Genomic DNA, 13,180 nt, shown 5'->3' on the forward strand with positions numbered 1-13,180 from the left:
TACCTGGCATCCTTATCAGTCTTCATTCGCACCCAACCAAAGAAACTGTCGAATCTACTGTCGAGTCTTCAGTTGATCGAACATAGTGATGTTCCAGAACAGCATCAGCATTTGAGGTTTGTCTCTCGCATAAATCATCTTTCCGTATCGGCGACGAAAACCAAACATGATTGTCAAATGATTAATTGAGATGTGGAACAATGACTCACACAACGCATCTATTTATAACACAAAAATTGTATTTTACACTGAAGCTCCAATTGAATTGGCGCCTCCTCTTAAGTCCTACACAGGGACGCCAATCCAATTGGCTATGGCACCTGTCCTAACCAATCCAATTGGCGCCTCCATTCAATTTTTAAGAGGAGTCTCCAATTCAATTGACGACTCCTCCTAAAAGTGGGGTAATTTTGGATTTTTTTTTTAAACCAGAGATATTTTGGAAATTTTCTTGAAAAAGTGGGTTATTTTTGTAAAAATTTCATAATAGATTGCTTACGAACTGTCCTTAAATTAAACTATTCATTACCAAAAAATAACAAAACTTGCACGAAGGTATCACTGCGGATAAATAAAGAGCAGAATACAAAGAAGAAACGTAAAAAAATTAGGGCAATAGGTGGATAGAATTAAAATGAAATAACATTTCCTTTTTGTTCAAATAAGTCACTTTCTTTTAAGTGCATATACAGTATTCTATTTAGGCACACTGATTCTGTCATCGTGGTTTTTCACTAAACTGCTCTCACCCAATCCCATATTAACATCTTTCAATTCCGTAGTCATATTCAAAATACCTGAATGCAACATGTTCCTGTGTTTTCCCCATCTATTGCTGATCATATTTACAACCTATGCACATAAGACAATGAATGACCTTAAGCTCTCTAATATGGAATAACCGTCTTTCCAAGCATGCACAGGTAAAAGCTTCCAAAACAATATTAAGGTCTCGGAGGATTATGAGCATTTCTACTGTTTGCAATGAGCACATTCAGTTGAGACGTTGTTCGCCCTGGTTGTGGTGGACCTTGTGGTCGTGAACTTTGAGCTTCTTGTGATGATGGCATAATTAATCGCTGCCTAACATCTTCAGTAAGCTGCTGACCTGAAAGACTTCCACGCATTCTTGAAGTAGGACGCCAATTCTGATCTGGTTGTGAATTGAATAATTCGTCAGTCCTAGAAACTGCCTGTACCGGTGGTCCTCTTTGCTCTCCTGTTAACCCCCAGAAACTGTCAGCTGTAAAATATGGGGCTGCTACACAAGTTGGATTCTGAGATGAAATGGATTGGGACTGTCTAGCAGCCAGGGCAGTAGCAATAGCCGGATCTTGTTGGCTATTGACAGTAGCTCCAGCTGTCCAAACAATCCCAGCTTGAGAATTACCTTGTCTGGCAACATGTGATGAAGCCATAACCCTTGCTTGTTGGCTATTTGCTGCACCTCCAGCTGCATTAGCTTGTGAAATCCCTTGTTGAATGTGAGATCGATGGGCATTTAATGGTTGCATTGGTGGGTGTGCCCGGGGATTAAGAGTTTGCTGCAGGTGGGAATTTCTAAAATCATTCAGTATACCTGCTCTGTATTGTTGGTTTTGCAAATGACTTGGTGCTCGGTTAAGAGTTGTGGCTGACATACTAACTGGTGGCACTCGATTATGAGTTGGGGCTGGCATATTAACTGCTGGCATTCGATTCTGAGTTCAATGAAAAGTAAAGCTTAAGCTCAAGAGTCATTAACACCAAGAAACACACTTATTAGCAAGGTTTATGTAAAATTTACAGATTTACCAATGAAAACAATACATGCATCAGTTACAGTAAAAGACATAAAAAGATAATCAACAAGTTCACCAAGTATAATTATAAATTAGTACCAAAGATAAAACTGGAGAACGAAGACTGCAAAGAAAATAAGACGCACTCATATTTTCAGTGGCTCCCTAAACAACTTGATCTTGTATAATTTCTTTGAAAAGTTAGAGACTGAGACACATTGCAATAGCATCACTAACGTTTTGGGTAAAAGAATATTTAAACTATTCGTCAGTTCCCTCCTTTCAAAAAAACTTTTTTTTTCTTCCAACTGACTTTTTCGGTAAAAGAATATTTAAATTAATTTAATCCTAAAATCAATTTTCAAACAGGATTCAAGTTCAGTCATTTTTTTATTGTATGAGCAGTTGTCATGTTTTTCTAAAGGAACAGAGATATAATAAATAACAGGAAGTTGCCACTTCAGATGCAAATTGAACAGAATATGCATCCCCAAAACTGGCACCCAATTTAAGGAGTAACAATAGAACAGTAATGAAGCAAACCTGTGTTGCTGCTGAGACCTGAGGCGTGTTCAGCGGGGAACGAGAAAAAAGTTGTTGTCTTTCTGCATCACTCAGTATGGCATTGTAAGGATCTGCGGTGGCAGAGTTGGACAAGGAAACATGAGTAGCAGAGGGACTGCTGGTTATCAAGGAATCCAAATTGGTTACTGAATTTTGCTGTGGTCCTAATGGCTGAGATTGGACTGGAAGGGCCTGAACAGCAACTGGAGTCCTATGAATATGTCTCGGTGACAAGGATGACCTCCCATACTCACTAACAAATGAATTCATATAATTCATCATCTGCAAATTACTCAGTGCCGGGAACTGGTTATGCACGGCAGAAATATTATCATGACCCTCAGCTTCTTGAATTAATGCAGGAGAAACAGCATCTGCCAGAACAGGAAGGTCAGTGACACCAACTGTAGGAGTATCAGACCTACTGTTGGCAATATAAAGTCCAGCCCAAAAATCGTCTTCGATTTGAACACTCGTCGGAGCAGAACCCTGTGAAGGCTTTCTATCTGCAGTTTCACAAGTATCCATTATTATGTCCATGTCATTATCTTTGTTGGTGAGGTCCACGACGTGGGGAAATGTATCAGGTGAGTGAGTAGATTCTTGCTGTTCAGTTTGTTCCTTTTCACAATTGTGGACCTTGTTCTGTATCTTATCCACATCATGATTTTTTTCCAAAACTGGCTGCCACGATCCATCAGCATGGACAGTCACTTCCACAATGTTCTCGGCAACTTTTTCCAGGATCTTTATTTAGAAAGAGAAATAAATGGGGTTAATTTTTCTTTTCTTTTCAGCCTTTCTTTCACCCCTAGGGTCAACTTGGTTTGCCATTAAAAATTGGGAGGGGAGGAAATATGATAAAAGATTAGCATGAAAAATAAATTATTAAATTATTAAATTATTCAATCCCAATTTTATGGTGATACCAAACTGACTTTAGGAGAGAAGATAAACAAAAGGCAATTAGATTGAATGATTAAAGAACTAAATAAACTTGCCTCAATCATGTTTCTGTCTAGACGAATCTCTGTATAGCTAACATTCTGATTGCAATGGGGGCAGCGCCAGGATGGTCTCTTAGAATTTATTTTAATGAAGTTGTCAAAGTCAAAGCACTACAGAGAAGAGAACAGAGATGTAAGGTAGAGGAGAGGAAACAGGCTGGAATATATTGACCTACATAGGCCCAGCCACCGACAAACACAGAACCACATCATAAGATTGTTACTTTATTAACAAGTATTATTCTGCAAACATTTTGGTAACATTCAGTGCTGTCAATTGTGGATTGCGGAAAATAATGATTTGTTCATATTCCACTACACAACAGTGTTATAGTGCCACTCTAGCCGCTAGATCACAGTATTTTATACTAAATAGCATATCACAGAATAATACAACAAAAACAATAAAAACAACAACCACCATGCCTTATCCCACTAAATAGGGTCAGCTACATGGATCAACTTTCGCCTAGAATCATGCTTCTATCCAAATCATTAATCTCGAGGTCTTTTTTAATAACTTCTTTTATAGTCTTTCTAGGTCTTCCTCTTCCTCTAGTTGTTTGACTTCTCACCATTTGATCTACTCTTCGTACCACAGAATCTACATGTTTTCTCTCTACATGCTTAAATCATCTAAATCTATTTTCCACTGTCGTCTCTACTATAGGTGCTACAATCATGCTTCTATCCAAATCATTAATCTCGAGGTCGTTTTTAATAATTTCTTTTATAGTCTTTCTAGATCTTCCTCTTCCTCTAGTTGTTTGACTTCTTCCATTTGATCTACTCTTCGTACCACAGAATCTACATGTTTTCTCTCTACATGCTCAAACCACCTAAATCTATTTTCCACCATCGTCTCTACTATAGGTGCTACCCGAACTCTCTAATATTTATATCACAAAATAATGGAGTTGTTAAATTCCGCTATGCAATAGTGCCACTATATAACAACACTGGTAAGATTTACGGAACTCTTTAACTTTAATAATTAAAAAACGGATTAAAACCATATGGCAGAGAAGGGCATAAGCTGCCACTACAAATTACTTCATAGCAAACAAATGAACAATAGTCTTCTGGGCCACATTTATTATTAATGGTAAGTAACAAGTGTATAATTAATTAATCAGCAACCACCCTCGGCATTCTTCATACTATGTGATGTTAATACATGAACTACTGACCTGGAAATGTTTGCATGACCGACCTTTAACAGGAGTCTTGATTCGTGTAAAGCTGTTTTGTAAAGATGAGACAAAAGACTATCAACTTCTACTTCAAAAAACAAAAACAAGTTTTTTTCTATAAAAAAAAAATTATCATCCAAAAGTGAAAATTCCCTCTTTAAGGATAATTAAACAGGTGATCTTAGCATAAAGTCTGCAGAATAAAGCATTCCAGTAAAAGAATACAACAACCTACAAGATAAATATAAACCTACAAGATAAATATAAACGAAACCTACAGAAAAATCATGCTTGCTAAACAAAGAAAACTTTAAAAGATTATTGTGAAGAGTTTAATGTTAAAAATCTCATACTAAAAGTTACTGGTTGGCATAAACTGCGGTTACTAACTCATAAGTTGGATAAGCTTACTACTCACAGAAGGCATACATGAGGGTTCATGAACTAATACCAATTACCAAGCAAGGAACACATGCACAAGAGAAACATAACAGCTAAAAAGTCTTCTAAAACCAATAAAACAAAATTCCATAAGGCGGCAATACGCGATATGTGACTTTACAATTTTTAGTTGATTCTTTTCTTTTTGATGACTTTTCATTCGTTTTTAATTTTTTAAAGGTCATTCTTTAATGACTATTTAATTCCTTCCAGAAACTTATCATTTTTCAAGAATGGTCTAATTTCCCATGATTACTTATCAATTTTCAATATCATTACTTATTACTTTTATTATACCTTGCAATCTCTTTCTCTGCAACATTACTTTCTTCTTCTTCATCATCTAAAAAAATCTTACTGCCATAATATAGTAATCACTTTTATCCATCAAAAATATTCCAAATAAACTTTTATTACCATATTTTCATCCAGACGACATTGATACTATACCAGTATCTTAGATTTAATATTTTTCAACAATATAATAATGTATTAAAAAATTTATTAAAATTTTGTTATGAGTTTGATTTTGTTAGACTATGATTTAACTAAATATTTAATTCATTACGTGTATCTTGTATTTTTCCAATTAGTAACCGTATCGTATCCGATACCCGTATCGTGTCCGTGCTTCATTGTCTAAAACTGATATATAAGAAAAGGTTTCGCTCACTGTCCAAAAAAAAGTAGTAGTGGCGGAAAAGAAAGGCAAGGTCAAATAGTAATACATTAAAATGAAGTATGGGGTAAGCAATATTAGGGTTTTAAGATAAGATTAGAGAAGATTAACATACCAAAGGTTTCAGGAAGACTAAACAAAAAAAATATATCATCATTAGGAAAACTGAAAAAGGGGGTGAAAGGAAAACTCCTCAAAGATATTTAATAATGTAGACTTATTAATAAGCTAGACAGTCAATTAAGAAACTAGAACTAGACACAGCTTGGTCATTGTTCATTAGCATCTAATCCTATTCCAGCAGGGAAACATAAGAAAGGTATCTGAGACATGAACTCCACTAATTTAAAAATACAAAAATAGCAGTGATCAAATAAACTATAATAATTGAAAATAGAAATCAGCTGAAAGAGGATTTTGACTTCTGACTTACTATAATGAACAAACAAAATGAAAGTGATTCTAACAAAAGCTTCAACAAAAACATAGACAAATGACTCTGAAAAGGAAATTTCATTCATACCAGAACACTATTAGACCATTAACAACTGAAATGTCAACATCTACAAAAGAATAAGAACATGAACGACTACCTCCCTCATTCTTCAAGTTCAAAGTCAGTTGGGGGCATATTCTCCGATAGACCGGACCCAGAAAGAATATGATTAGAATGGAACTCAAATGACAACTACCTGTGATAAGAACATGAATGACTACCTCCCTCATTCTTCAAGTTCAAAGTCAGTTGGGGGTATTTTCTCCGATAGACCAGACCCAGAACGAATATGATTGGAATGGAACTCAAATGACAACTACCTACGATACTAACATGTTCAATCTAAACTCTAGAGATGAGAAAGTTAGCAACAGATAAAGAAAGGAAGAAAAGTGATCAATATTGTTAATAAAGAAGATCAAAGCATACCTTATCGGACAATTAAGTGAGAATCGTGATGCCCCCTCGATAATATCTGAATCTATATGCATAAAGATGGAGAATGATAAGAATGAAGAATCAGAATAGTAAAAATAGTTAGGAGCAATGAAATAAAATGGTTCTAATAAGAAAAAGAAGTAACAAAAACAATTTTAGGGTAAATTTTATACTAAATATACAAATTATACCTGAATCGACGGATGTAACAGCAGGCTGAACATAATCTGGTGGAAGAACTGGATGCTCGGGCAAGGATGCAACACTCATATAGGCAATAAGTATAATATAATGACCTTCACAATGATAATGGTTACAGTAAAGAAGATGCATACATTGAAAACCAGGACAACTGGGTGGAAAGAAAACACTTTTAAATGCTCACCATTGAACTGACCCACGGCTTGAAGCAGATTTGTCCCAAATTTAAGCACACTAGTCACATTAGTGGGCATCTGTGGCCCAGGATCCTGAGAAACAAAATGACATATGGATAGCAAACAGGTGTTACACCCTTAAAACAGTCTAAATTACATGTTTTAGAATGTTTGTTGAAAAAAAAAAAAACAGACCATTCGAAAGTTAGTCCTTGTGTCAATTCCTTTTCCATTCAGGAGAAAACTACAAAAATGCACAAATAGTCATAGTCAGCATCCATTTACAACCCCTCTACACAATTAAAATAAGAAAATTAAAAGAAATCATACTTCACTTGCTGAGGGCTGATGAGGCATGCAGATGTCTCAATGTTATCAGTTTGTGCCACCAATAACCACTGCAAGTTAAAATAGTTGATGTGTTCAAATAACAAATATTAATAATGTATATTAACAAAAAAAATGTTGTAACGTTTCAGTTTTAACTCTTTTTTTCTACAGTGCTGTCAACCGCTACAACAACAACAACCAAATTTTATCCCACTGAGTGGAGTCAGCTACATGAATCAAACAACACCATAATATCTTCCACTTTTATCCTGACATTCATCATATAGTTATTGTTGACGGGTAAGTGGCAGGATCTAGAACTATTAATTTTAATTATTCCTTACAACTATGCTTCATGTCCCCAAAATCCTACAATAACATGATGGCCATTCATAAACTTTCTAAAAACAAAATCGGTGTAGCTGCATTCTTCCCTCTTCATTATGTCTTTCATGATTAAGTTTAGTGAGGACGACTGAAGATGTTAAGAAACTTGGAGAGTTGTATTACATTATCAAAAAAAGAACTTAAGATGTACTTGGTCAAAAGGTATTGTTTTTCTGTCAAGATTACAAGTGTACAACTCTAACTCCAACTCACTCTTCCGTACTATAGATTAGCTTATCACCCCAAAACTTATAGGCAAACAAAGGTACTAAATGGGGGATGGAAGAGTTATTTGTTTTAGCTTGCATCATAGCAGCCTATACAATGAGTTATTTGGCTTGGAAGAGTTATTTCCTTAAACAGAGAAGAACATATAGAACTCAACTAAAGGTAGGAAGAAGAACAAAACAATTGTTTGTGAGCAAGACCATAACAGAACAATGCCCTTAAAAAGGGTTTGAATTTACATTTATACACTTAAAACAAAGACCAAAGTTGAAAAAGAAAAGAATTAGAGGAATATTTCGCCCTAAAACCGTAATGGCGGGCACGATAACGATTAAGGCCCGCAATTTTGCTGTAATAAGCGGGTTGTGGCTGTAACAACCACTATTGCTGACGGCGGCTCGCATGCAAAAAGTGTTGTGCAGAACCATACCACTGTTACGCTATTCTGCTTTAGCAAGGCCACCCTGGCCTTGTCCAAGGTACTTGCCGTTATAATGGTGTTATTGACAACATATGTCTTTGTGAGAAGCCCCTAATACTGATCCATTATATAGCACGTTAGAGTTTAAAAGAGGATATGGCAAATGATTTGAATCATTTGATGATAGGAATGAAGTTCTTAGGTTGCTTGCATATCACCTACCATATTCACAAATCCAGAGAGATGTTTTTTTTTTAATCTTGGTATCCGGTCTTGCGACGGATTAGTCCAAGAGGACCAATCCCACCGTCCACTAGCAAGGCCCCCGTTAAAAGCTAGAGCAAAGCTCCATATGGACTGACCCAACACAAGGATTGATTGCACCTAGCAGGATTCGTACCTGAGACCTTGAGAGTACCTGAGACCTTGAGAGGAGCACACTCTCAAGACCCAAGCCTCCACCACTTGGCCAACCCTTGGGGGTTAACCAAAGAGATTTTGTATTGAAGCTTATTGAGTGTATTTAAGCTGAGATTAGGTGTATTTAGAGCTCAGGATACACTGACAATAATCTGTGGTTGAGAGACCGAATCCTAAATTTGATGCAAGGTATTTTGGGCATTTTCAAATTGTGGCTAAGGTAGGAGTAGCAGCACGCAAGTTACAACTGCGCCTAAAGTGAAGTGCCAAATATCCATCCTATGTTTCAGGCCTGCCAACTTAATATTCCATGGGACAGTATGCTGCCCAACCCACTTTACCAGCAGGCCCTGTAGTGGATGGACCAGCCTTTGAGTTGGAAATTTTTTAATTCCAGAGTGGTAGACTCATAACCAGAAATGCTCAACCTACTTCACAAGTAATGGTCAAATGGTCTTTTCAAAATGTCAATGAAGCTACATGGGAACATGCAAATGCTATCAATGGACAATATTCATGTTGCAGTTGCAGCCACAAGGACAGGGCTGTGTCAGTCCTGCATTATGAAACTAGGCCTGTGGGACATAAGCCAATGCCTTGGAAAGTCGATGATGAAAGGAAAAAAAGAGGCTACTAGAGAACAATGGTGTTTTTAATTCTTTAATATATAGAGGTCGTGGTTATATTACTAATGGGTAATTTTCTGATTTTGCGTGGGAGAGGAAAACACTCTGATAAGGCTTAGGCTGGCATGCTCTAATTCTAATCCAGAATTTTTATCATAAAACTGCATTTTTTTTATTGGTAGATTCTTGACTTTCGAGTCTAACAGAGTCAAACCATTTTATTAAGAAACAAGCAAGAGTCCATTTATTTATGAATATAGGAATGGTTAAACATGAAAGGCAACATATTTCACCACATAGAACTTAGCTCAACTCTGATAAGCACCAAGATTATATCTCCCATTAAGAAACCATTAGGTATTAAAGATTATGCCATTACGAAATTTGGTACAAAAGAACCATACAAAACTCTGCATTCCAAAAGTTGAGTAATTTACACATTTGCACCCAACTTTGAGAAGTTGTAATACTTGAAATAAAGACGCTTGATATGATAAGAATATTAAAATGAACATAGACAGGTCAGTTATAAACAAAAGGAAATCAACGGTTCCTAGACTTATTTTGGCAGAAAATAAATTAGTAGTTTGTCACGTATACAATGTTACCAACAAATCAATTCAGGGGATGCTTACAATTTTTCTATCTGAATGAACATTGTTCTTTGTGATATGGAAATCAACAGCAGAAGCTCCATATCCAGGCTGCAATGCAGGTCAAATGATATTTCAATATGTTCTCAATGAGAAATATGACTAAATTTCACAATTTGACTATCACAAAGAACCACCTGAGCTTCGATTGACACAATTATTGGACCCAGTTTCAATTTTGGATAGAACCTGCAAGCCAGTCCACATGTAGACAAATTGTTACTGTTGCATATCAGAAATAGTGAGAGATGTCTAATTTCAAATACATTTTTTCTTATAGGTCTTTTGGTTTGTTCAAGTTTCTGGTACTTAACTTCAGTAATAATTGCATGTTACATAAAAAGACAGTAAAATATATAGTTTAATTCAAAAATAAGATAAAAGACATAGGAGAATATATGTGGAGGAAGTTTCAAGGATCCCTACCTTTCCATTATAGTTAACACTGCAGAATGGCTAGAACTAGGTCCGGTACTAACATTTCCCAGGGTGCAGTAGATCTTTCCTATCTACAGTTTGAAAGATGATTGTAACAAAATGACACATGGCAAAAATAGTAATAATGAATGATGATGACGATGATTAGTAACATAAAAGCAAACCTCGTCAGCAATAGTTAAAAGTTCTTCTGACTCTTTCTTCTGGAACCATCCAATTTTACAGGCATTCTATAATTAAAAAATAGTGTCAGCAATAAATTCACGACTTAAGAAATGTCGGGATACATAACTCCAGATTCTATACAAATACATTATAGATTAAACAACTACAGCAGGGCTCGCATAAATCTCAAGCGGTCTCATAGGACAAAGATTTAATTTGTCATGAGAATTGAAATTCATCAAGAATTAAAAAAGAAACAGATTCTGAGAGAAAACATTTTTGGCACAGTGCAAGAGCATTCCTTGGTAGGTTACATTTCATGGAAAAAAAGTTACCAATTTGTCCTTGGTCAACAGTGCCAGTGAGTAAGGTGGCCATTTTACAACTGATCCCAAGGGAACTTGAACTCTGTCCCTAGAGGTTTCTAGGCCATGCTCTTACCACTCATGAAACAGTGTTGGTGGGTATTTTCTTGAAGAGTAAGAATAGTTCAACCTCCCAACTTTTTAATTAAAAAAAAAACAGCCACCTTTAGTAAGCCACAACTAATGGAAATTCATGAATGCCGAGAAACAAACTTACCTTCACAGATATCATCAAAACCATCACAGCTGCTAGTGATAGTTCATCAGTCTTTCTTTGATACATCTGTGTGAAAAAAGGAAGAGTAAAAAAGCCTCAAACCTACTGGCATAACAATTAATAAAATATGATAAAACTTCTTAACCCTTCTCCATTATGCATTGGAGATCACCTGTTTCATCAAGGTAGGCAGGTCATTAGCTTTCGGCGGAGGCTCACCATTGGCAAGTGCATAATCAATCCCTCTGCATTTCAAAGTAAATCCAGAATCAAAAACAGAAGCACATTACATTTACAGTATCATCGTCCATGTTCATCATTTATATGCAAAACCATTCCTAGGGTGAATGTATGTTCATTTGAGGGTAGATTTTTTAACTTAGGGTTTCAAATTTAATGCTAATTTGCGTACTACATAGCAAAAAAATTCAGTTAAACGTAAAGCTAAATGCAAGCACATTCCTAAAGCTAAACACAAGAGCATTCATAAAAGTTAAAAAGAAGCAGAGTGAAAGAGTGGAAACCGAGAGAGGGATAGGCATAGGTTAAAAAATTCGAAAGGATCGCTTCGGTTGCCAGGTTGAAAGTGAAAAGCCAAACGCTCCAGAACTTTGGTTATTCTATACAAATTGACTAGCGATGGCGACACTGGATTTGTCGTTCCGTTCATTGAAGCCAAATCCGGTGGCATCGCTGACGACGTGTTGGATTCCATGGTGGTTATTGGTGCTGGTGGCTGGGGGAGAAAACTGCTCCACGCCTACACAGTAGGCAAGGTTTGCTATTTAGGAAATTCTAGGGAGAAATAAGAGAATTTGGATTTAAATCCTCTATCTCTTTTTATTTTAGTGTGCTTGCATGGGGTAAATGTAGAGTGAATTTTTTTAAAATAACCACTGATTTTAATTTTAATTTTTAAATAATTTATTTTTAAAAAAAAATACTAAAATAATCATCTTTTATAATTGATGCGTCAGTTGAACGGACACATCTAATAAAACTATAGAGGAGGTACCATTACCCCTGACGCATGCTCCCAATGGTGGGCAATCCAGGCGTCACATGCATTGGCGCATGCATACACTATATAGTGTATGCACCTATAGTTTTTTTAAATTTAAATGTTAATTTTAAAAATAAAAAAAAAATTAAAATTAAAATTATATATATATAAATAAAAAATTACACTGAATTACCAAGAAATTTAATGACTTGCCCGATTGAAACGCTCATGTGTTCCACATCCAAGTGCGTTGGTCTGTCTTCGAGGTCTCCTACGATTTTTCTGAGGTGTTTGGGGTCTTTCAATGCTGACATGATCCAACGGTGGCTGGTGTGAATTTCCAGTGGAAGGTCCAGCGGTATTTGATAGATGTGTCATCATTTGTTCGCAATAGCTGGGGGGTTCTCGTCAATGGCACTTCCATAATTGAGTTTGGTGTCCATGTTCTCGTAGTTGGGTCATTGTGGTTTGGTGAATTGCGAACGATATGGTTGTCCGAATTAGAATATTTAATCGGTTTGGAAACGAATCAATGGTTCTTAGGGGTGTACTATAGTCAAACAATGGGTGGGAGTTGTGACATTGGGATGTTTAGGTGGTCATCGGTGGGGGCTACGATGGCATGAATTGTATGAATCATTTGGACTATAGACTATTGTGGTGGCTGCGTATGATTGTTGATGGGTAAGGTTTGATTCTTGGTTTTGAGGTTGGGTGTGTGGCGTTAATGGATTGCGAGGTTGGGTGTTTAGTTGTTGGATGTATATGGTAGGTTGGTGGTGTGAGGTTGATTGTTGGGTTTGGGTGGTTTGACATTGTTATTGGACAGGGACTTGTTGTTGGGCGTATGATTACGAGGCTAGTTGGCGTGGATCAATCAAAGGCGCAGCGGAATTTAAAAATTTCTCCATTTAGTGATCCTCAAGAATGGGGCATAATCAGTGATAGAAT

At 36.3% G+C, this 13,180-nt stretch overlaps 1 protein-coding gene across 1 annotated transcript; it reads right to left on the reverse strand.

The window, feature by feature from the left end:
- Positions 1-607: 607 nt before the first annotated feature.
- Positions 608-12,046, reverse strand: LOC127120772 (E4 SUMO-protein ligase PIAL2). Its single transcript, XM_051051313.1, has 17 exons — positions 11,751-12,046; positions 11,399-11,471; positions 11,227-11,292; positions 10,644-10,709; positions 10,468-10,550; positions 10,179-10,230; positions 10,024-10,092; positions 7,307-7,374; positions 7,172-7,220; positions 6,985-7,069; positions 6,791-6,895; positions 6,591-6,642; positions 4,543-4,594; positions 3,347-3,463; positions 2,325-3,092; positions 1,391-1,700; positions 608-1,219 (listed from the first exon to the last, which is right to left on the reverse strand). Exons 1-17 carry the CDS (start codon positions 11,939-11,941, stop codon positions 945-947), a joined length of 2,481 nt encoding a protein of 826 aa, XP_050907270.1. The 5' UTR covers positions 11,942-12,046; the 3' UTR covers positions 608-944.
- Between the last annotated feature and the right edge of the window lie 1,134 nt (positions 12,047-13,180).

This window comes from Lathyrus oleraceus, chromosome 2 (genome assembly GCF_024323335.1).
Source record: "Lathyrus oleraceus cultivar Zhongwan6 chromosome 2, CAAS_Psat_ZW6_1.0, whole genome shotgun sequence".
NCBI lineage: Eukaryota > Viridiplantae > Streptophyta > Magnoliopsida > Fabales > Fabaceae > Lathyrus > Lathyrus oleraceus.

Excerpts from the sequence above, each read along its gene's own strand:
- LOC127120772 (XM_051051313.1), bottom strand. The coding sequence starts at position 11,941 with ATGGAATCCAACACGTCGTCAGCGATGCCACCGGATTTGGCTTCAATG. Across the intron at positions 7,375-10,023 it reads TTCATTCAGATAGAAAAATT|TGGTTATTGGTGGCACAAAC; the intron begins GTAAGCATCCCC and ends TTTAACTTGCAG. Across the intron at positions 7,070-7,171 it reads CAAGGACTAACTTTCGAATG|GATCCTGGGCCACAGATGCC; the intron begins GTCTGTTTTTTT and ends TTTGTTTCTCAG.